At 39.4% G+C, this 25,337-nt stretch overlaps 1 protein-coding gene across 1 annotated transcript; it reads right to left on the bottom strand.

Moving 5' to 3' along the window:
- Positions 1 to 9,647: 9,647 nt before the first annotated feature.
- Positions 9,648 to 23,912, bottom strand: zbtb34 (zinc finger and BTB domain containing 34). The gene is made up of 2 exons (XM_079161381.1): positions 23,830 to 23,912; positions 9,648 to 16,291 (listed from the first exon to the last, which is right to left on the bottom strand). Exons 1-2 carry the CDS (start codon positions 23,845 to 23,847, stop codon positions 14,729 to 14,731), a joined length of 1,581 nt encoding a protein of 526 aa, XP_079017507.1. The 5' UTR covers positions 23,848 to 23,912; the 3' UTR covers positions 9,648 to 14,728.
- Between the last annotated feature and the right edge of the window lie 1,425 nt (positions 23,913 to 25,337).

The raw sequence follows: 25,337 nt of genomic DNA, 5'->3' as shown, positions 1-25,337 counted from the left end.
CACGCACTTAATTGTCACTGTGGGGAAACTGCTTTATTAGCTGTTAATATTAGCACTTAGCATGCAGAGCCACTTGCTTTTCTATGAATTATTCGTCATGTACAGTCAAATGCAGGAAGGTAATCTCCTCATTGCATCATTTTAATGCTCATCTTGTTTTGGTTAATCCCCCTAAAGCAGGGGTCTCAAACTCATTTTCACTCAGGGCCACATCAGCATCATGGTCGCCCTCAAAGAGCCGGTTGTAAATGTAAGACTGTGTAAATGTAACTACTCCTAACATATTGGTAAATAACTGTCTCTGCATTTGATTATTGTTTATTCAAGTGTTAAAATATTGTACATGCAGTTATATAAATGTAAAAATATATTTAAGCACATTTCTGTTATTATATCAAAATCCTTAATGTAGGGTTAAGAAACCCACATTACTCTATCAAAGATCAAACTTTTAAAGAAAATAGCAAAGACAAATATCAAACACAAGTTATTGCAATAACTTTGTTCAAAGCTTAAAATCCTTTCAAGGGTGCGTTTGCACAAACCCAAGTGAAGTATTTCATGTGTTGTAAAGGCACATTTAAAGTCTACTTCAATGTACTCACAATACATTTCCATGTCAAATGTAACCTATGAAGAGCTGCTTCTATGTGTGTTTAAGTATCTCATAGCTTCGACTTTCTATCTCAGAATTATGACTTTCTATCTCATAACTTAGACTTTCTATCTCAGAATTTCGACTATGGGGATATTTTTATTATCAAATCTAACTTTTAATTTTTATTTTTTTTAAATGTATTTTTATTTTTTTTGCTGGCGGATCCGCGGGCCACATAGAATGACGTGGCGGGCCTTGAGTTTGAGACCCCTGCCCTAAAGCCTACATGCCCTTCAATATATCGAAGCATGCCAGAGGAAAGCTCATAGAATATAAACCCATAATAAGCTATATTGTATATTATTCTTTGGAATCTTAATTGAGTAAAAGAAAGATATACTTTCAACTTTAACAAGCAAACTGGAAAATGTAGTGTTGTAATATAAAATATAGAAAAAGAATTGTATATAAATTCTGTATGAATATTAATTGGAGTACTTCAATTTTTAAGACATTAAAAAAATCTCTAAAAAAGTTTAGAGTAATGTGAATATTACGGAAAGCATACAGCTTTCAGTGCATGCCTCCACCATGCGGTAACCACAGCTTTGGTTTTAATTATGTTCTATTGAGCAACACCTTTATTTGTTCTTTTAATTCGCAATGAAACAAAAAAGAAATAGAATTACATTATTTTTGTACAGTAGAGTAACAATTAACATGCCATTATGAAAAACTACATTAAGTGTGTCTCCTGTCACAAACACCAAGTTGAGAGAACTGGTCGCATAAAAGCATGTTGTCTTAAACACCATCAGGCCCGGCGGTGTTGGCGTATAGCGTCAGTGCACCAGGGAATGACAAATGAAAGGTGACAGGCTTGTAAAACTAATGCATCCAGCAGTCCCCTCCACTGACAGCAGAAACCACCTTTTATTTTACTGTGTGTCGATGGGATTTCCAAAGACAGCTGGAAAATTAAGCAAAAGTGAGTTTTCACTGCAATGAACCAAGCTCCATTAATGTCATATTTTGTGACCAGGCTTGAACAGAGCAGGTTTTAGAAAGTTTAGAAAGCATTTGAAATCAATTTAGTATAAATTGCTGTGACTGACAACTCTTCAGATTGTCTGAAGAGACCATTTATAAACAGAGCAAACCATGACGTATGTGTATTTAAACGCCCTCGCTCCACACAAAAACTAACTCACCATGTTAGCATTATGTCCTGCCAAAGTAAAGATGGATGCTTATGTGATGGTAGCTAAAACACTTGTCCTACATTAAATCTACAAACACTGGCTGCTAGAACTGGCACAGGAGTCAAAAGCTAAAAAGCTTTCATAACAAAGAGGCTTTGGATGGACAAAGGAAGACATTCATCATTGCGACTGTCACTCTTGTCAGCTGTGTTTTTACTAAACAATGGATGGGACAGTAAATGCACTTTATATTGATCTTCTGTCTTCCCAGATAGGTCAATACTTATTTTATAGCAATTATCTTAAAACCGGTTCAAGCCTGCTTTGTCAATTAACCTTCTTGTGGTAAAACAGAGGACTGTGTTTCATCGTCTCCATAAACAGAGACGACAGACTCCTTGGATGCCGTGTATGTCTGAGGACTCACCACGATGGAAAACCTACAGTAAGGGTGGCCTGTGCAGCCCCCACTCCTCAACCAACATGGAAAACCATGAGCTGACACATTGCTCCCTCAGCACAAAAACAACCGCATTTCCTGGGCCTTCAAACCTGAACCTTCAAAACTGGCCTGTATTGTTGTTTCACATCTGTAAAAGTCCATGTCCTTGTACTTTTAATGGAACCATTTTTATTTTCCTGTACTCCCACGAATCGTTTTCACTCCACCTTTTGAGTAAATGTAGTCATACAGGAGAAACCACTGGACAAATGGTTCACTGGGGACTTTAACCGCGCACATTTCATGCTGTTAGAACCAAATGCAGTCATCCCTGAAGAGATGACACATACCACATAGCTTATAATATATTGTTAATTATTTTTTAAAACCAAATATGATAAATCAGTTGGGGTAATCTACCCCAAGGTCAGCGCATGTGTTCAGGATTTGTTACATATCTAGTACTATGAAAGGGCTGTGTGGGGGAGGTGGCTTTTCCACCGTATTCTTTTCCAATTTTCCAGTGGTTATGAGCCACGGTCATGCTGCAAACTTTTCATGCATGTTGCCAATACTCCTTTGAAATCAAATTAAATGATAATACTAACACTAATTTTTAAACAGAATCCCTCCTCTTGTAAGGAAACACTCCTCAAAACACGTGTCACTCTTGACAGTAACCATGATCTGTCTGCAAAGAGAATCCACATCGATCTCTTTCATCTCCTTTTCCTCACTCCATTCCCTTCTCCAATGTGATCACGTGCATCGTTATGTCATAACTAACCGCAGACTGAAGACATACTGATGTACCACTGCAATCATTTCAGCGTCTGGATATCTTCTCTGTCTCTGTCACATCTTGACATTCCACTAAGGTGACAACCTATCATTGTCACACTCACACTGCAAGTCAGCAGAAACACAACTCTAAACACCATGGAATACTAAATGGTGAGATTCAGCTAAATGTTGCACAATAAACGGTAACCAACATCTTTTCCAGAGTAATTTATTCAAATGACTCCCCATTATTGCTGTGAAATTATTGTGATGCATGTGGGAGTTATTAAGAGATGCTTAAAAATAGAAACACATAATGTGGTGAGGCTTCTCTGTGAGAGAATAGTCACTTCATTGTTTATTGCTTACATAGTGGAACTATTGAATGTGGGATTTTTCCGTTTTCCAAAAGCTCAGCATTTGAACAGATTTCAAACTGTGGAGATGTGCAGATTTGCTTGTAACTTTACGGCCACATGCCATGACCATTGTTTCATGTTCTTCCAAACCGTCTGTGAGTACTCTGCCGGGAACTTGCAGGAAATCTCTAAAGGATGGACGAGAGGAATTTTTCCAGTACAATGGAAATTTTCATTTTGTAAAGTATTACTGTGGCTCTTCCAGTGTTCCACTTCATCAACACAACTTTGTTAGCGAGGTATCTTCTCCTCAAACTCTCCGAGGGATTGTAGTTTTCTTTTTCAAACTTCTCAAATTGACAGCCTTTATTGATTCAGTCTAACTAGGAACCACCATCACGTGATGACACTTCACTGTACTAAGCTTTTGTTCTAAGCTACTCTTAGACAACAATCTTAGCCTGTGACCTTGAAGAACTCTCTGCATTTTCATCCCTCAGCTCTATCAACACAGACACAAAGTCTCACAAACAAACTTCATCGTCAGCATAAGAAACACGCTGTGGTCTAACAGCTCGACACAGAAACAGCTGTACACCAAGAGCCTCTAAATCATCACGCTACTCGCCTGGGAGTCAAAATTACTCATGGAGCATTGATCAACTCCAGTACAAAAGATTGAGTCAGCTTTAATAAAGGAAAATATGAACAACACGAAAAGGCTTATATTAAGAAAAGAATCTGACAGATGTTCCTCTTCTTCTTGGTTCTGGTTGGTAAAATGTCATGCCAACTCAGCAAGGCACACTACCCTCACTCAACAAAGTGTTTTCCTCATCCAGGTGAGTGCCTGTCATTTTAAATGTTGAAGGTAATTCACTTAGGAAAATACTGATTTAATTTGTCTATGCTAAGAATTGCTAATAATTTGCTCAAATACCAGCATCTAACGCTAACTATAAAGAGACGATTCTCTGTCTGTCTGTCTGTCTGTCTGTCTGTCGGGATGTCTTTTGGATATGACAAGAATGTTGCTGGTGACTGACCCAAGGGTGTACAGTGTTGACTTTACTGCCATTTGTGCACGTGACACTTTCAATATTAGTGAATATTGAAAGTGTGGTGGCCCTGAGAGTCAAAATACAATGACATTTCACAAAAAAAAAAAAAACATTTCACAAATCACATGTTTTGTGAAATGTCAGTGTTTTCTAAAATTGTTTAGTTTTGACCCTCAGGGCCACCGTAGGATCTTCCACTGGGCTTACACCCGATCATCTGCCACAGTCTATGGTAGTCTGCTGCGGGCAGACCGCGGCCTGCTGGATGCTAGAACACGTTACAACCAAACTTTTGGAGTCAACAGCACGATTGCATCGCCTAGTATGTTGAAATTGTCACTAAAAAAGTAATAGAATCGTATGTTAAAAATATCATAAAAGAGTCTTAATATAGTATGTTAAATGTAGTCATGAAAGAGTCATAGTATAGTATGCCAAAACAAATTCATTAAAAAATCATGGTAAAGTATCTCTAAAAAAGTCATAAAAAAGTAATAAAGTATGTGGAAAAAAAGTCATACTTGCGTGTGTCATGAAAAAGTCATAGTATAATACGTCGAAAAGAATCATAAGAGTCACAGTGTAGCTTGGCGAAAAAAGTCATATTATAGTATCTCGAAACTCTCCCCAAGAAGTCGTAGTAGTACGTCATAAAAAGTCACAAAAAAGTCATAGAAGAAAGTTGAAGAATGTCAAAGTCAATGTCATGAAAAAGTCAAATACGTCACCAAAAAGTCATAGTAGGGTATGTCAAAGAAAGTCATAAAAAGTTATAGTATATATGTAGTATCGCGAAAAAAAGTCATAGTATAGCATGTTTTAAAAGAGTCATAGTGTAGGATGTTGAAAAATGTAGTTAAAAGTCAAAGTATAGAATGTCGAAAAAGGTCATTAAAATGGTCATAGTATAGTATATTATGTCATAAAAAGCTAGCATGACCAAAACAAGTGAAATAAAGGTCACAGTAGTAGTAGACTGCGTAGTATATATATGCCAGAACATATACTGTATATACTCTTTCCTTGTGTCCTAAATAATATGCTGGATCTCAATACTTTGTGAACCCATGTTGTTTTAGCTGTTATAGTCGTAGGCTCACATGAATGTGATGCAAATTCTTATTTTGTCCTTTTCTTCACTAAACAGAGAAGTGCTTCGATCCGAGGATGGAGATGAAGTTTCTTCACTTCAAGTACTGAAAATGTTCCAAAAGTCATTCATTTGATGTTAAAGTCTAAAAACATATTTGTAATTGAAATGGTTGTCTTTGTTCAGTGCATTGGTTCCTTTCATTTCATGGTGTAACACTGCTGTTGTGATCCAGTGTTGATTTAATAAAGTTAGAAACATTAATTGAATGTCTGTATCTTTGTTGGATTTTGTATGAATTAGTTGCTTGGAGAGAAAATGAGGACAACAAATTATCTTTAAAAACTATATACTAAAATGTCTTCTTACTCTAGAGTTTTGAGGATGTAAATTTGTTCAATATATTATCATATACATATAATTATTGAAAACCTGAGGTGAAAGGATCATAACCCAGCTCTGTTTAGGGAAAAACCAGTGGGCTTCGACAGAGGATTTTTATATCTGCAATGTGCAGACCAATCTGTCATGCTGAAAGGTTGTGGCAAATGAATAGTTTTTCCAGGGCTGAGTGATTGAGAGTTGGGTGGAAGTGATCCAACACGCAAAATACATGAAGAGAATAGTTCTATGGGTTCATTGTTGGTTAGAGCTCGGTTTGAAAGGCACCAGGGCTGGGTTCAAAATCCTCCCCGTTGTGAGAACACCAGTGTCCAGAACACCACCACGAGAGTATGAGTCTGCATCTCCTGGAGGGACAGACGGGCAGGGCGGTTATGGAACACAAAACCACAAACTCGGACATCCTCAGGTTTGGTACGGAAACTCTGCATTCATCTGGGGGGAAAAAGAAGAGGAGGACGTCATAAGACTTAAATACATACATGCATACGACTACTAATAACTACTACAACAAGCATACTATACTATGGTATTTTCACTACACTTTTTATGACATACTCATAGCTACTATGACATTTTGATTAAATATTGTACTGTTACATTTGATGGCATTTTTATACAATACTATACAATTACTTGTTTATGCTATTTTCATGGCATGGTATACTATGTCATTTTCATGACTTGTTTTTTGACAGACTACACTGATATCTTTGGCATCTTTTAGGCATACTATTCAATTCAAATCAATTTATTTGGTAAAGCCCAAAATCACAAATCACATATTTGCCTCAGAGGGCTTTACAATCTGTACACATACGACGTCCTCTGTCCCAGGACCCTCACATCGGAACATCGTGACACACTGATATTTTTATGACATACTATACTGTTACATTTGATGGCATACTCTACTGTGACATTCTTTCTGATTTTTTTCATGCCACACTATTATATGACATTTTATATAGCATACTATACTATGACTGTTTCATGCTATTTTTATGGCGTTATATACTACGTCTTATTTTTCGGCAGACTATACTTTTAAATTTTGCATTTGTTTGGCATACTATTCTATGAAAATGTATATACAATGACATTTTGTATGGGATACTAAACTATGGCATCTTCATGACTTTTTTGTGACAATACTGTAACAATTTATTAGTTTTTCATGACATACTATACTATGTTACTAAGACATTTTTTGTAACATACTATAATATGGCATTTTATACAACGATATATTTTAATAACATAGTATATGGCATTTTAATTACTTTTTTAGCAGTTATCAATAACGTCTACATTAGCTAACGTTAGTAACATACCTTGTGTTACAGTTGGTCAATATCATTAAGCTAACGTTAGCTAACAAGCAGCTAACGTTAGCTAGCAAGCGGCTACATTCACAGATGAGTTAGCAATGGCGTTCACGAACGTTAGTTGACAGATCTCGCGAGAGTCTGTTGCTGAGGCAGAAGGTCTCCAACAAAGTTAATTTTCTCCGGATATATCTGTTTGAAAATGCCAATTCTATTTTCAGAATGTTCGGAAGATAAAATTATGTACTTTGGTGACCATGGGGGTGAAATAATCGGCCATAATCTGTGTTCACGTTCACTTCTCCCATTGGAGCTAATATACTCAGGACTTGCCGTAGGAGTCCAAAAGGGGCGTGGCAGTGGTGTTATCCACGTGGCACATAAACAGGAAACTGAGTCTCGGTGCCGTCTCCTCTTATTTCTGAAATGTTTCCGTTAACACACTATTGGTTGAGATCCAGTTTCCAGTGGCTTCTTACCTAGAAGGAATTCCTCCACGAATAAGCGAATTTAAAACCACAGGATTGTATTTCCATCTTGTGTAGGTGGGAAACCTCCACCTGTTTTCCTCTTCTTCTAAACGAGCTGCACTCCTGACTCCCACATCCCTTGTAACGTGGCAGCATTACCTCATTCAGGGAGCAGAGAAATACAAAACATAGCATAAGCCAAGCAGGCCAATCATGCCCCATTGTCATATGATATGGTGGATTGTGATTATCCTTAATTTGTCAGACACAATTTGATGAAGGAATTGCTTCCACAGCAGCCCTATCACAATAATGACAAATAACATAACATATTAATATTAAAGGCTCCATCTAATTCAACATTATCCTATAGGGACAGTAAGCTATGGACAAACATCTAGCTACTATTTTTGAATTTAAGGCACTTAAACTTAAGTCCAGCAGCACTCAAATAATGCAGGAGAACCTGTTTGGGCATAAATGACACTTTGAGATGTGTGAGAAGGACTTTGTGGTTGCATTGATTGCTGTATGAGACAGACTGAGCCAAGGACCCACCAGCCATATCCTAGTTGCAAAACTGCAATAACAAATCTTATTAACACATGCGTGAAAGAGCTTTATCTATCACGTACTCACTCCAGTCCAACTGGTAAAGTTTATTTTAGAGAGCCACAATACATCATAACCATAGAATCCAGTTTAAGAATCTTTGTGGAAATGTGATAACCTCAGGTTTCCTGGCCTTGTATTTGTGTGGGTCCTTTTATTCTCAAACTCTATGGAACAGGGCAATTTAGCCTATTATTTTAGGATTATAATGCTTAAGTTTAAACAATTCAGTCATGTCATTACCATTTTCAGCAAAGAGTGATGCTTATTTCCTATCGCATGTTGCCAAGTATTATGTTGTTTACTGATCAGCAAGTGACAATATATTTGACAAATTATCTAAGTCTAATCATTGGAATATTTCTTAATAGACTCGGTGACAAACTGCAAAATGCAGTCTGAACGAACAGTTGGAAACTATTTCAAGAAAATGTCAGTGAGGCATAATTTGGTGGTTTCTTAGTCATTTGGCTCCCTGATGGTCTTACTTTTTTGGAAAAACCTACAGACAGTGGTAACACTATGGGAGGCTGTGCCACTTTATGAATATAGTTCTCCCTTTGAATGCATTTGTTTTTAAACAGTTGGGACCGGAGCAATAAAAGTGCTGAGGATTGGGCAGAAAATCTGACTGTAGATCCAGCAGGGAAACGAGCCTGTTTAGTGATACATTAATGCCATAAACACCAGCCATCTGAGACTTAAGCATTTCATTTTTTTTTTTTATTATACTACTTAGCTTCTATGATTTTTGTGAATGGGCTATTTTCCAAAAGCACTACTAACAAAAAAACAAACATCAAAGTCTCAAGAGAAATTACAATTGGAAAAGGTCTTTTCAGACATCTGGTTGCTAATTATCATAACAAAACGTGTACAAAGTGACCTATCATTTAAGGCCGTTTGTTTTTGTAACAGTTAATAGTGAAATTTAACAGCATGTTTTAAGTCATAAAGGCCAACTGATTCCGAGATATTCTCTTGTTTAAGTTAAACTGCAGCTCTCCTGGCACTAAAGAAGAGCAACCTTTCCACGGTGTATTTGTTAAGCTCTAGCTCCCTCTGGAGGGCCACAGCTGCACATACATCACATATTCATGTGTACAGCGTGCCAGAAACACATTGGACCATATTTTGGATGCCTTGTTGTTCAACACATTATAAACAAAAACACAATAACTGAATTTTACAGCCTTTTCTGTTTGTTTGTTTTTTGCTTCGGCTCATTTGAGTTTGCATGCACATGTAAATAAATACATTTTTTTGAGAAACACAAAAGACAAATCGGAGCCAAATGAGCGTCTTTATTTTACAAACGCATTATTCTATTGACATTTTTTATATAATAAAAAAGCAATTTACAAGCTTAAAAACCAAAACGAAGCAGCACAGAATGATTATGAGTAAAATATATAATTTGAATAAATATATTTTATTTCATGCTATAAAATAAATTCATAAATGGCAATAGATACAACAAATCAGCTCTAGCTAGCTTCATTTACTTCATAGATGTACAAAACAGTAGAGTTCTGAGGTTCACAGTTGGGTTGTGAGGTTGTGTGTAGAGTGGACAAAACAGGAGTTGGGGCATTTCTGCTATCATGGCTCAGTTCACGGTCTCCAGTGCTCCTCAAGCTTCAGCTCTGTGGAACGTATGGGCTCATTGAGACCTTGAGGCAGATTGTTTTGGGAACCACCGACTGAGGAATTGTTTCCCCACCTGAAGAGAAGTGCACGATTATACTATGGACATAAGCAGTGTGTCCAATGAGACCACTTTTAACACTATATACCCTGAGTTCTAAGCTTTTGTTTTTTGGCCTCGTCACCAAATACATATGAGCCAGAGACATTATAGTGCAGAGTTTAGGGGAGTTGTGAAAGTAAAAAGGAACAATAGCTCGACTGAAAACGTCCCCCTTGACCTGAACAACTACAACTACAGTCTCCGCGCCCGTGGAGCCAAAGGAAATCACTGAACCTCAACATGACCACAGATAGCCCGCTCCCAAAACAGTGGCTATGCAGCCCAAAATCCCTTTCATTATTCGACACAGCTGGAGGTGCAACTCTGAACAGTGCCACTGAGATTGATGACTGAACCACACGATCAGTTCTTGTGTTGCCATTTAATGACTACCACTGGATGTTGATGAGCATTTAGAACACCAGCAAGCAACACCGCCTTTTTCCATTTATATATATTTCTTTTTTTTTTTTCTGAAGAGGAAAGTCAACTTGTCCAAAGTTTCAGAAAATATATAAAAAATAAATCAATATCAAATTGTCCTGGTCCTATTTCCATTCAACGGCTCCCTGACATTCAGTTTGTTTGATATATGACAGGCCAATATTTCAATAGGCTTGATGATCCCAATACACCACTTTTTAAAAAGGTTATTGCTTTTTCTTATAATACACAGTGGACAGAAACTGACAGAAAAGCTATGGAAGACTTAAGATTTTTTTTTTTTCTAAGCCTGTATCAGTGTTTGTAAACTACCTGAAGTGAGTTTATTATAAAAAGAATAGGACGAGCTGCAATTTCAAAAAGTAGTCTGACAGCCTCTTCCCTGTAAACACTTCCTTTTGATTACTTGTGGCCCATAATGCATCTCCTGTGTGGAACTAAAGAGGTGACAAAGTCGATTCGAGTGTGTGTCAAGTTCAGTTGGTTGCGTAGGTGTGTTTCACATAAGTAACGATAGCTCATGAAAAGCATTAAAACAATTCCGCCTCCATTCACCGATGATGATTACATGGACTTGTTTTAAAAAAAATAAAATAATCGGACTAGTCTAAAAGCACCATTTAAGGGGAAGAGGTCCCTACCAAAGAGGCTGTTATAGCTGGATCCCTTCAGGGTAACTACAGAGATAAACTTCCCGGATGGAATTGGTATTAACTATTAAAAAACAAACAAAACAAATATCCTGTAAGTGCACATTCGATGACACAAATACAAAAATAAAGTTACAGAATTATCCATTGGCAATTTCATACAATTTTGTGATTGAGCAACGTGCAATTCAGCGACAGTATATGGGGATACGCTTCTTCTGTTTCTCCTCCACAGATATTGAGTTTCTCATCTGCTAAACACACAAGCAGCCGTTCCCTTGACAGATGCTCCGAGAGAACAGAGAGGAAGTAGATTTGTGTTTCTCATGCATCTCCTTCCTACATCGAAATGCTTTTAACTACCGTACATTGATGAGATTGTCCTCAGTGGTTGGCGAGGAGGGATACAGTGTAGTCTCTGAACACGGGGCGACGGCTCGTCGGGAAACAAGTCGGCCTCATTTGATTGTAATCAATTGCTACAAAATCAGTTAAACCTTAAAATCCATTCTGTGACAATAAAAAAATTAAAAAAACATCATCAAATGATAAAAAGCAAAAAAACGAGGGAGCAGGACTTGAGCTGAAAAAAACAACAACATGGACAAGAATGACATGAATTAATTTCTATTCATTCTCAGTAACACTTTACAATAAAAGATGTGGCCATATTCTATTATAATCTCTCTATTCAATCCATTACAAAATGAACGAGGCACAGGAATCTAAGTGCCAGAATCTAAAATGTAAAGCTTGTGGCAAGGCACTAAGTTCAAGATGCCACTTTTTTTGTAAAGTATTTTCTCTCTTTTGTTTACATTGGCTTTAAACAATTACAATACCTATTGCACACCTTTTTTTTTATATCGTCAGCTTTTGTATGGCTTAATATATTATATTATTTACGACTCCACTACTTAATGTCTTCTTAGCAAATTGTTAAAATTTTACACAAGTGATTGTTATAAAGCTGGGAAACGTACAATCCTTACAAATAGCAATGAACTAGTCCTACATTAAATTAAGAGCCTAGTCTTCCAAATGAGCATTCAATTATGCCATACAGTCAAAATGTACGGTTTAAAATCACCTATCAGTCTTTGGTGTGAACTTTGGCACAAAGTCCTTTTAGCAGTTTGTACCCATTTCGCACAAAACATAACGGACAAGAAGGTACGCATTTCCTCCGTTTTTTTTCCAGGTGAGGGGCAAGAATCATCATCGGTAGATTGAAATTAGTCAGCTAGAGATTTTGGTGAGGTCCGATCAGCTGCCAAACCTGCGCACGACGTCAGCGGTCGACAGAAGAAATAAAAATAAGGTAGGAAACATTCGACTGTACAGTACTGAACAGGTTGACAGACTGTGGGTGTGTTTGTGTGATAAATCCTGACATACAAAGATAAAAGTAAAGCTAGCTATACAGATTTTTGCTAAATATTCCTACATTTTGGTTTGCGTTCTTAACTGTCAATGAGTGAAGACGATGACCGCACATTCAGTGGAATAAAAAGGGACTGCGCTCTTGACAATCGACAGAAGCAACAAAATACAATATTCACCTGCCAAACGCACACAAAGTAGAAAATTATATGTAAAATGTAAAATGATAAAAAAAAATCCAATTCATTGACAGAAATACCGCATGGACCACGTGGGACAAAATACAAGCATGTAGCAGGTGCTCTTCAAAAAAAAAAAAAAAAGGTATTAAACAGCTGGATGGCAGATAAGAAAGCAGGATAGCACAAAGAGGACCACCCAGCTGAGCTTTAAATTCCTTAAATATGACAAGATAACCATTCAGGCCTTCTAAGTGCCTCTTATGTATTTACTGTGAAAGCAGATTTCTTTAATTAAATCCCAATGCAATTAAACCCAAGTCTCTATATAATAACAACAGCCCCGTCCCTGAGCCCCATGGTTCAAACAGTATCGATTAAATGCGTTCCAACATGCACGACTTGAAGCCAATAGTATTCATGTGATTGCAGAGTCTCATCAAAGTTCACTACGTTTTTACTCAGAGGAAAGATCACTGCTGTGAAGCTAGTACTACCCTGACACTACTGCATCGGTGTTAAGACAGAAAATAGCACATTTTTCTCAATGGCACAACACCCATCCCGCCCACTAAACTCTGCAAAGTGCATCAATACTTTGGATCACCAGCTACCCTCTAACAACATTTACCCATTAGCCTTTAAGTCTAGGCTTTGCTTCGACAAAATGAGGATAACTTGTTCCAACGTCTGCATTTGACCGCAGAGGAAAAAAAAAGCTCACAGATCAATCGTCCCGTCAGAAAAGGTAGGACAGAAAGAAAAAAGATGGAAGAAAAACCATGTCCAAATGGCTGAGATTCCTTTGTTCTTTCTATTTGCATATTATTCAGACTAGTATACTATATTGATTCATGTGAACAGATACAGAGCTGCTCTTATTGTGCTGAGTTGACAATGAGTACTCCCGTCTCCCGACAGTATTAACCTAAAAGCCTTCCTCAGGACTAAACAATCTACACACACAATAATTCAGTATAAGTCTGCCATCAGAGTATAGAGGAATACAAACGACTTCACGGTTGGACGTAACTCACCCATTACATGGACGACAGGATCTACAACCACACTTTGGCCAACAGAGCGAGATCTCCAGTAGTGATCAGAGACACAATTCTTAAGTGTTGAGTAGAACAAATGTTATAAGACAGCAAAATCATATCTTGAAAATATGCAGGGCCATTTTCTTACTACTAAAAAACGGAAGCTAGCAAATGTTATGAACTCCAAACATAGCACCTTCTTACTCCTGGCTGACCATGAAACATTTTTCAAGGACTGTGTCCCTGATCCGTACAATCAGCAAGGAATATTTCCCCTAAGTATCAAGGCTTTGTGTTGAGAGAATATTCTTTACAGGGTTTGGCAATAAGATAATGCACACACAACCTAAAAACGGATTTTAAACGGTGAACACATCTGTGCCTAGTAGGTTCTTGGCTATGAGGTAGAACCTGGTGAGTTAAGTTAAAATACTGTCTGTTATGAGTATGTAGTTGCATCATGAGGTATTGAACGGATATGTCACACGAAGCTTTGCACTGGCAGAAAAAATCATTCCTTGTGAGTAAGTGACCTCCTGTGGCCACATGTGCAAAAACAGGTCAGGTAAAAAGGTGATATGACAAGCATCTTACCAGAGCTTTCACATTATCAATTATTGCAACATGCCTATATAACTCTGTAAATATGTTTTAAAAAACATGGAAAGATAAAAAGAGAAATCAATTAGGGGGTCTTGATTATTGGGACCTCCTCAAAAATAGTAAGTTGTTACTCCCTTTGCTTGAAATAATCAAATTTCTATAAAGCACCCATTTACTCTCCGCATTCAACATCTAGCTTTCACAAAATTGACAGGAACCCAAGAAATGTCTATAGTAGAGGGAGCTGATTTCAAAAAGAAAAGAAAAAAGTCCTTTAAGTTGAGTTAAGATAAACATTTTTTTAAAGCTTCCTTAAGCTGAAGCAAGAGCTAAAAATCACATCTTGACGCTTGAGCCTCCTCTGGACTGCACTTTGAACTCTCCTCCATATCCGGGGCGGGTGCCTCTTCTGCATATTGCGCCTCAAAGGCCATCACCTCGGCCGTATCCCCCTGGTCCTTCTGACCCGAGCTTCCCTCCGTCGTCTCTGAAGAGTCTATATGATTGCTGCCGTCTGACGCTCCCATGTGCTTCTTCCTCAGGTGCTGGTTAAGGGTGCCCTGAAACGGGAAGCATTTGCCACATATCTGACAGTGGAAGGGCTTGTTGTCCGTGTGGCCACGGATGTGGTACTCCAGCTGGTCTTTCCTCGTGTACTTCTTGCCGCAGAATTTACAAACAAACGGGGTGATTCCCATGTGCAGGCGCATGTGGCGATCCAGGCTCCCCTTCTGGTTGAAGGTCTTTCCACAGTAGATGCAAATGAGTCTCTCATTGTAGGGGTACCACTGGCTCCGCAGGCTGCGCTCTCGCACGTCATTCTCCAACCCCGTGGCTCCCACGGCTGATTCGCTGTCGTCCGAGACCGGTTTGACATGACTCAGCACTCCTGCTGGCATGGCCAGGGGGCGCTTTGCCCGGGCTCGTCCACCTCTGTAGCCACTGAGTATGGAGCGGGAAGGACTGGAGTTGCTAAGGTTGACAAAGCATGGGGAGGACAGCCCTGAGTAAGAATAGGAAGCAGACTGGATGACAGGACCATAGGAACCCACACTAACAGCCAACACCTGCTCTCCATCTACCAGCTCTGTATGGTAGCCATCATCACCGGCTGAGGAGCTATCTGAGTAAGTGGGCCTGTCGGTCTTCTCTATCTTCACATGCACATCTGTCACTTGCCCGTCTTTGCCGATCAGTTCCACTTGCTCCGTTTCGGCCTCCATGGGAGCGTCGTGCTCTGACACACTGTCACTACTGCCTCGGTCCGACTGGCCTTCCTCTGGCTGCTGTCGGCCCCGGCCCAGGCCTTTTCCTGCCAGCTCGAAGCGCGCTTCGTGTCCTGCCTGAGACTGCCGGGAGTAGTAAGGGGGGGAGATCTGGGTAGGGTTTACAAAGAGGTTGCTGTCGTTGACCCCATTGCCGCTGGTCTGCGAGTCATTCTTCTCTGGGCTACAGGCGCCAACTGGGAGGCTGATCTTGGAGTGGATGCTCTCCAGGATTTGGGTACACTTGTCAATGATGGCCTGCATCTGCAGAAAGCTGGCAGCCGTGAGGAAACTGATAATATCCTTGAGCTGCAGGGACATGTGACCTGTGTAGCAAAACGAAAGGAGCTGCTCAAAAACCTCAGGGCTTTTGATGACCGAAATGGAAAGGCCACTCATGGTGCTGAGAGCCGAGTGGTCACGAAAGTAGGGTGAGCTTGCTGCCAGCACAGCCTTGTGGGCTCGAAACGGCTGGCCCTGAATGTGAACGATGATGTCGCACAGCTTCCCTTGCAGCCGCAGCTCGTTGAGCTGGGTCAGAACAGTGTTACTGAACTCCGGCACATCGAACTCGATGTAGCTGCCGTCGTCCATTTCTTGGATGTGTTTCTCCAGTTTGCTGGCTGCCTGATGAGAAAAGGAAAAAAAAAAGTCATTAGGTTTTTTCACATTTGCAACGCAAAAACGTTATACCGTACTAATAAGACAGATGAGAAAGTAGGTTGTTAAAGATGACAGGGTTATTTTTCACAGTACTGTATATGACAATTTATATGCGAAGCGTTTTATAGACTACATCTGAGTAGCCTATAAAGTGCAGCCTTAACTAATTTGATATATTTTGTTGGAGGTACATTTGAATGAGTTCACATAATTTGTCCCGGCTTCAACACGCACAAATGCACTTCACGGCTGACAGATTCTTAATGAACCTACCATTTTGCTAACACTCAATCAATCAAATTACCCACAAAGCCATTTGTGAGGTCAGATCGGCTGCCGCGAAGGTTGTCCAATCCTTGGTCACGGTTACTTGGGAGACAGAAGCCCAGCCTGTAGCTTTGCTAACATGCACTCAGCGCTAACGTTACTGTAAATGTATATTAGCTCTACTAGAGACATCATTAAACGTAGAATAACTTTGGACCTCAGCAAACTAAATAGCCTCGGCTACGCTCTGTGTTGTTACGCTAACAAACTTGACTGTCACCAACATTTTATTCTGGCTGGGTATGCGGACGGTAACATGTATGTCGATGTGTGTTGCCCTTAATGTAGGCGGTTTAAATCATAACATCAGAAAGCTAACTTTAGTCAATAAATGTAGAACAACAAAAGTAGGATACATGAATGCATACCATCTCCAAGATCAGTATCAGGTCCAATCAGGCATTTTTAACTGATTGGTATCGGCTATATTGAGCCAGATTTAATCCTGTGTTTTATATCAGCTGTCACACAGCAACACAACAAGTGTTCCCCTGCTGTCCGTCTGTCTTCCACTCCGCTGAACTTCTTGTGCGTGACGAAACACCACACATCATAAACGAGCGCAAAACGCTTTTTTTAAATGAGTTCTTATTTCCCTCTGGGATGTCGTGGACTAGAAGTATGAAGTTGCATAAAATGGATATACTAAAGTACCTCAAAAAAAGAATTTAAATATTTTTCGATATCCAGAACAGATATCTACAGTACACTTGTGTTATCTAATCTAATTTTAGATATCAGAAATATTTTTTCAAGTCATTGTGGTTGTCCGTACTGACATTTTTACTAGTCACAATATATTTTGAATATTCTAAATTTCATTATGGATCTTTAGAATGTTTTTTCATTTAGGATATCTGAAATTAAATTAGATATCAATTGGATTGTATCGATCTGAAATGGAAGTTGTAATGCAATAATGGACAGTTAGTCCTCTGTTACTTTCTAACTTTCTAACTCTAGCTTAATATCTATATGTTTTATAATATCTTTGTCCGGTGTGATATACCCCTGGCTCTCTCAACCCACTGTATTCTGTATCTGTGTTCTGTTGGGGGGGAAAAGAAAGTAGAGAGAAGTAGCTAAATAATAAGTGATAAATAATATGATGCTGTGGGTTGGTTTTCCTCCCGTCTTATCTAATTTCACCAAAAAAAAAAAAAAGTCACCAGCCGCCACTGATCCACCACCATTTTTACGAAACAGGAAACTGAGAGTCTAAGTCGATCAAACAATTGAGATTGGTGGAACACAATGTACCAGATATGAGTGAAGAAGCTTTAAAAAGGTAGAAGCTATGCAAATTTGACAGAGGAAGAAGAAAATCTGGTTCTGCTTGGCAGTTGAGCATGTACATAACCTTTTGTTAAAAAGTATCTTAACAAACCCTTTGTAAAAACACGTATTAAATGACTATAATAACATATAATACAGCCAACAGCAAGTAGGAAGCTTCAGGCGATCTCCTGACAATCTCCCTCCAGCCAGCCGCCACCTTTTTTAGGTATTTTCTGTTAACATACGTCCTTTTTGGCCAATTTTGACAGCCAAGACTAATACAACCAGTTTTGTAATTGGATAATGCTCGTCAATCTCCTCATTCCAACTGACAACTGCCCCTCCCTGATAAGATATTTCATGGCACACAAGTCATAACATTCACGCCTTGACTGAATCGCATTTTGGCAAAATGATGAAAGGCATTGCTGCGCAAGTGATGCCATACCACCCTAAAACAACAGTACGCTGACTTGAGCTGGTTCATTAAAATAATGAGACATAGACCGTTCCTTCTCAGCACAACTAGTTAAACCCAAGCAGCGACTGTGAAATCATATTGTACTGTACCTACTGTGTGATTCTGCGTTTAGAGCAAATACTCCCGTGTTGCAAAACCATGTGTCAGTTCTCCAGCTTAACCCTTATCTCCCCCCACTCCATCTGCCCTTCTCCCATCTCTCCCTCTGCACCTCCCTCCCTGCCTCCCTCCCTGCCTGCCTGGCAATTCAGCATGATCTTCTGCGCAGAGTCCCTATCAGCACTCTGGTTACATAAACACTTTCACCAGTTGCCAAAGCTTGCCAAGACACCTGTCTTACACACCATATGTTCTCATCCTGGCACAGGAGAGGGAAAGATGTAGCAAAACAGAGAATCGCAAGAAGGTGTACTGTGTATTATTTTCACTCCCCCCCCTCCCCATTACCAGCCTTTTCAAATACAGCCTGTTCAGACACTAAACACATCAGTAATGGCTGCCAACAGCATGCATACTGAATGGAGCCAAGTTGAAGGGCAGCCAAAGAATGTATGCTCAGTAGTTGAGATGCACATGCTGGGTGAGGGTCACATGCTTGGCTCACATCGGGGAAAAACTGAAAATGTTTAAACTCAGCTCAAAGATTCCATACAAGCGGAGTACATTATGATAGTTACGGTCAGCAAAACTCTGGCGGTAAGACATCACCTAAAGCCGATAACTAAGGTACGTCACTCAAAAAAAAAAAAACGAAGAAGAAGAAAAATCAAAGTCAGCAAGCATTGTATGCTTTCTTCAACATCAGCAGCATTTCACATACTTTGAAAAACAGCTTGTGGGGCAGGCCAGACCCGGAACAGAACTGCTTAACAAGCAAAGGTTGGGAGAGCAATTTCAAACAGATAGTAAAGAAAGAGATAAAAATAGAGTAAATTCTGATACGAAGGGGAAAGGTATGACATGAGGAACATTGCTGGTGTGAGAATAAAATGTTCAGTATGCAGAGCTAAATATTGGATGCTGAGCCTTCGGGTGTGTCCTCTTACTCTCTTAAACAAATGGAAAACCAAAAAATGCTCATCTTTCATTTCAGCCTGTGGAAGACTTGAGCCCCTCCTTGTTTCATTTATACTTTTCCAACAACGTATTCATACTCAACAGCATTACACACTGCTGTACAGTGCAGTGACGTAACTTTGCCACGATCCCACAGTCATGTCTTTCCTGGCTGTAAGGGGTTGCTCCAGGCTAAGAGATGGCAAAATGGTGGAGTGTATGTTCTGGGATTTTGATGAAGAAAAAGAGATTACAGTACTGTCCACAAGGACGGGCAAACCGCATCTTTCCAGATGTTCCATACAACATCTGCATCCACTACAAGCAACGACTGATGCATCCAAAATGAGAAGAACTAGTAACTTGATCCAAAATAGTAGTCTGACCCTGCCCTCCATAGTTCGCCCTAGGGCTGGCCAATATGACAGTATATAGTGTCAAAATCTATTGTTTACATTTTTCAATATAGTTTCTATCATGGTGTCAAAAAAACAGTGTCCGAACTGCGTTATGTGCGATACGGTTATCGCAAGAAAGGATCCGCCTTGTGTAAATATGACGGCATGTTATTGTGATTGGAATTACGAGGCAGGCGGGAGAGAAGATTGTTCTGTCGTTTTAATGTCGTATGTTGATTTCACTTACGCTACACTGGTTACGAAACCGTCTATATGTAATATTGATGCCTCTAAAAGATTCGACTTCCCTACAGTCGGAGCTCCGGCGGGAGGTGGAGAGCTCAGCGCCCGGCAGCAGCTGCTCCTCCTCTGACACCAACACCATGCTCTGCTAGAAGCCCAGGCCGTATGGAGGGAAGAAAGGCCCGGGAGAACCAGAACCAGTGTAAAAACTCTGCTGCAGTAAAATGAGAAGTTTTCTAAAAGGAATCTGGTTTTTGGAAGCACTACTGCTTTTGTCCACGGGGATGCCAAAATCAACACAAAATGAAAGTTCATTGTTGTAACTTTACTATAATAAAGAAACTAAACCTAAATAGCAGCTACTTCTGTCTTTTGGAAGTGGTTTGGCTCTAAAAAGTCAGACAAGTCTGCAAAGATTACCCCCTGCTGGTCCTCACGATAGGCCTATTTGGAGTGCAGGCAGTTTGTTGTTATTAACCGACACAACGTGACTTTTTTTTCCTCTTCACCTTAAACAGACTACGATACACCGAAAAGTGTTAGCACAGTGTTTTGTTTGTGGGAACAGTATCTATGCTGTACGACATACAACGGTTAATAGATAAATAAAATATTTATGCTGACCACACCCCAGATAACTGATGAATAATTAAATATATAGCGGAAATTTCCAATTGGTATAAATGTTCACCATACATGTCCAAATACATTGCAACAACACAAAATTACCACAAAGTAGGTCTATAATCAGTACATAAAACTACTCTCTACAGCTAACTTCGGTTATTGTAACTAATGATATAACAATCAGTGAAGTTACGGTGAATATGCATCGTACATGCAGTTGATTCAGACCAAGATCCGTATGTATGAAGTATTATGATTATGGGCCTGAATGTCTGCCACCTGTCCTGTAAAATGCATTCATCAGCTGTTTTTGATTCATATTAGATTTGCTGTTTCTTAGAAATGTTTAGTCTTAAATCAGTACTTCTCATTTGTCACGTATCAAATTCACACAAGAGAACACAAAAAATAATAATAAAATGTGATTATTTCACATTTATGTATTGAATTACCAGTGAATGTACTTTATCATGATATCATCATCGAGATATGAAATGACCTAAAACGGGATGGAAGATTCTGTGACATATCACAATATAAATATACAGTATATCACATATCGCCCAGCACTAAATCACCCTTTCCCTCGAGCAGCAGTTATCCTGTATTTTGTCGACAATCAACCTTGACGAATTTACAACATCTTGGCAGCATCAAAAGTGCTTTTGATGGCGAGCACCAATTATTCAGATATCATCCTGCCTTTTGCACTTAGATCTTGCAATTACAGATGGCAGTGATGCATTTGATGCAATGCCCTTAAAACAGGTTTTATTACCGCCAAATGGTCAGATTTTGCTAATGGTAGAAAATAATTTGTTTGCTGCTGACATGCAGGAATAGCCCGGCAAACGTCTTCACCGAGTGTCAGTTTTACTGTCTTATTCGGGTACGTTTCCTACGATTCCAAAACGTATAGCAAATACTGAACATCACACTAGAGAGTAAATACTTGGAGACGACTTATTTTCCACTTGAGTTAGAAAAATGTATATATAGTAACATCTATATCAATAATTAAGTGAGAAATATCACAAAATCATAGGCATGACATCTTTTACCAGGATAGACCACAGAGCGGGGTCCCCACTCTTTTCTAGAGATCACAGGACTGTTCCAGTGATAATCTATAGCTGGTATGACAAGCAGGGATCGTGCCATACACTAATATCTATGAAATCATCTCTTACATGCTTTGAAATTATAACAAATTGATCACAGAACAATATAACAACTACGACAGTTACCAGCCAGCAGTAACTAATATTTATATTTGAAGGATAATGTAACTTACATAAATCAGAGTTTCAGCCACATAAGTAGTGATGTCATCCAACCTGTATGTGCTACCATCAGACGTGACTTGGGGGTGTGTTCACAGCATTTCCACAATTTAACAGCCAATTAAAAAATGCTTGTGTCTCTGTCTCATCAATTGAAAGTTAATATGATCCTGAACATCCGTTTTGCAGAGCTCTGATAGATTGAGTCGTAGTTCATTGGAAAATAGGAGCATGTTGAAACTTTCTGTAATTTTCCTTGAGTTTTTCCTGACTGTAAAATTGGTCAACTGTTGTCCAGGATGTGTGGGAACTCTGACAAGAGTCGTGTTTTCACCAGAGATTACTGTATGCACCGAGCATCTGTATGCCTTGTATTGCACAATTACACATTTCAGCAGGCGGTTCAAACCAATACAGTTTTACTGCTGATCCCAAACTGAAATGGGACAGTAAAAAAATAGAGTTGAATGGGTGCAAAGCCCTAATGTTTGCTCATGTGAAAGCAGTAATTGGTTTGGCTCCTGTGTTCTAACATGCCTTGGAGTTAAAATATTTAGGCTAGTTTTCAGATGCAATCATGGAATACAAATGCATGCTGTTGGTTTCAAACTGGGCTTTTAACCGTAGAAGATTGTTGGATTTCAGAGCAAATGAATGTCACAGACATAATGATAGTATCGGTGTACAGAATAAAATGCCAGGTCCCTGCACTTTGTCCTTCCCTGCCATAACATCACCTCCAATTACTTTACCGGCTCATTCATTGTTGGCCGACAGCATTAGGAATGCTGACATATTTAATCTTTCAGCATAACAAATGCCCTGCAAAATAATAGTAGGTAACGTTGCATGTTAAGTGTATGACACACTGCATATTAACAGGCCTGATGCCGCCGCATTAACGTACAGTGGGTTGAAACATGTTTTTCCAGGTCTTCCCTAAACGCTACGTCAACTTATTCACGAAGACTCGCATTTACCCGTTTTAGCCTCATCGTGCATGGACACTCATATGCATCAGCATGCACGGTTGATCCCATCGTACATGCATACAGTGCCGATACCTTTGGGAGCAAATGTGCGGTGTCTCAAACTTTATTGCCAACCATTTCGTTAGTAGTTAACGCTAGTTAGCTATTGGTGGTGGTCGGTGGAGGGGGGGTGAGCTATACTACCTAGCTGAGCAGCAAAGGTTAACGTTACCTTGACAGTCACATCCACCTACTTTTTTATGTTGTTTCTACCATTTTTAATTCGTAGGGTAACTTGTAACTGTTATATATATTAACGTCAGTTAAAAAAACTGCATCGGCTCACAGGGCCGAACATCAAGCAGCACACCAGCACTAGCTAACTAAGGCTAACTATAGCTAGCTATATTAACATCGAGCAATTATTTCAGAAAAGAAAGCCCAACTTTCAGACAGACTCCACACTTTAACGCAGTGTGGATTCTTCTACGGGTTGGTCGTGCTTTCTCGGATTGTGATAAAGCTTGCCAACATTGTAAAGGTCTAGTAGCTAAGTAACGTCGAACGCGGGTGCAAACTATGTCGGCTGTCATGAAATAGCTGACGTTCCTATGCTATAGCTATCTTATGCTAACAGTTAGCGCTAGTTTAGCGAGCAACCATCCCATGTCAGCCAGTGCTAAGTAGCGGCTAACGCTCGCTAGCTTTCAGTTGCTAGCGTACGATCGCAGACAATTTATATCCCCGTGGCTTTCATTGTCAGAGCAAAAGACGTGCCTACATTGCAAACGCGTTATGGCCATAGGTGTGAGCAGAAGTTGAAGTCCATTAAACTCACCGTCTTGCAGATTAGCATCAATAAACCTTGTCCATTCCCCTCAGTAGTTCGCTTACACTACAGCCAGGCCTCCCCCCCTCTCCAGTCCAGATGTGTCAGACAGTTGCTGCTGCAATTTTTTTTGCATCAACAGGAAGTGTTCTTTTGGCTCTTTGCATTCATTCTATCAGTGTGTTTTGCGGCAGCCCCTCCCTTGCTCATGTCAGCGTTATGTACTAAGACATAATGTTCTGAATATACGTCGCGATGGAGAACGTATACACGCGCAAACATAAATGCGATGTAACCTACAGTCTGTTTCCAAATAGTTTTTCTACAGATAACATGGCTAAGGTGTATACTCGTACTCTTATCTACTGACTACACCCATGCTATGGTAGCATACATGGGTCATCTGCTTCCACTTTACACTGACAGCAAGAGGGACACTAAATATAAGTGTATTTACTTTGGCAACATTGTTTTACGTTTTAAACTTGCATGCCAATAAAGCCAAATTGTATTGAATTGAACTATTTAGTGCATCTGTTCTCCTGTTTTGTAAATGTTGTAGGGTTGTAGGGTTTTATCACTTGAGTTTCTTCATTAAAATCTGAGATGACATTGGTTTATAGCTATCCAGCTGTGCACCTGTGCAGCTGTGCCCACACCACAACGCACGCACGCACGCGTGCACGTACAAGAGAGAGAGAGAGAGAGAAGTCATGTCACTATTACAACCTCAGAGGCATTGGTCAAGTCTACACCCATGACAAGCTTTGATCGTCATATTATAGTTTTTCAGTCATTTACAGTGTTTCATGAAAGTTTTTGGAATTAGTTGCACAATCGGGTTTTCTGAACCGAAAATGAATTAATTCTGTTCTGCATTTAAACCACAAAGGGGCGCCAGAGACTAAACTGATGACGAAACATAAACTTTGCGTCCCATTCTTCTCAGAAGGTTGAGGTGAACCAGCTTTATAAGGAAACTGTGGTATCCAACCAATCCGATTGCGTTATACAATATATATCAACTTGTTTATGTTTATTTTGTCAAATTATGTTTATTTTTATTTTTTTACCACAATGAATACCCGCTTGTGCGGGTTTTCAGGTACTGGTCATGAAGTATTATCTAACTTTGCGCATCGGGATTGATTAGGTATTTGTAAATGAGGAAAACGTTGGATACACAGCAGGGTTTAATGAGGTTTAATGAGGAACTTCATGAGAAAGACCAAGGTATTTCCTCAACACAGTGGAAACATATTTTAGATCGTCTGCATAGTTTTTTCATTAATTGAATAAACTGCAAAAATAACACAATGGGAAATGATTGCAAGTGTAACCCTCAGGCAGGATATCCTAAGGAAACGGAACTTAAATTGAGCTTTATGTTGTTTGGCCATCACCCAATGACAAAGAGATGTGTTTATTGTTGTAAGCACTTGTAGACTGCAGACTGTTGTTTGAATATAATAATCAAGCACTACAACTATAATTATTTTTAAGCACTTTGCACATAT

The sequence above is a fragment of the Pholis gunnellus genome, assembly GCF_910591455.1.
Source record: "Pholis gunnellus genome assembly, chromosome: 6".
Lineage (NCBI taxonomy): Eukaryota > Metazoa > Chordata > Actinopteri > Perciformes > Pholidae > Pholis > Pholis gunnellus.
The sequence above is the reverse complement of the archived record's forward strand: the minus strand, read 5'-3'. Positions and strand labels throughout refer to the sequence as shown.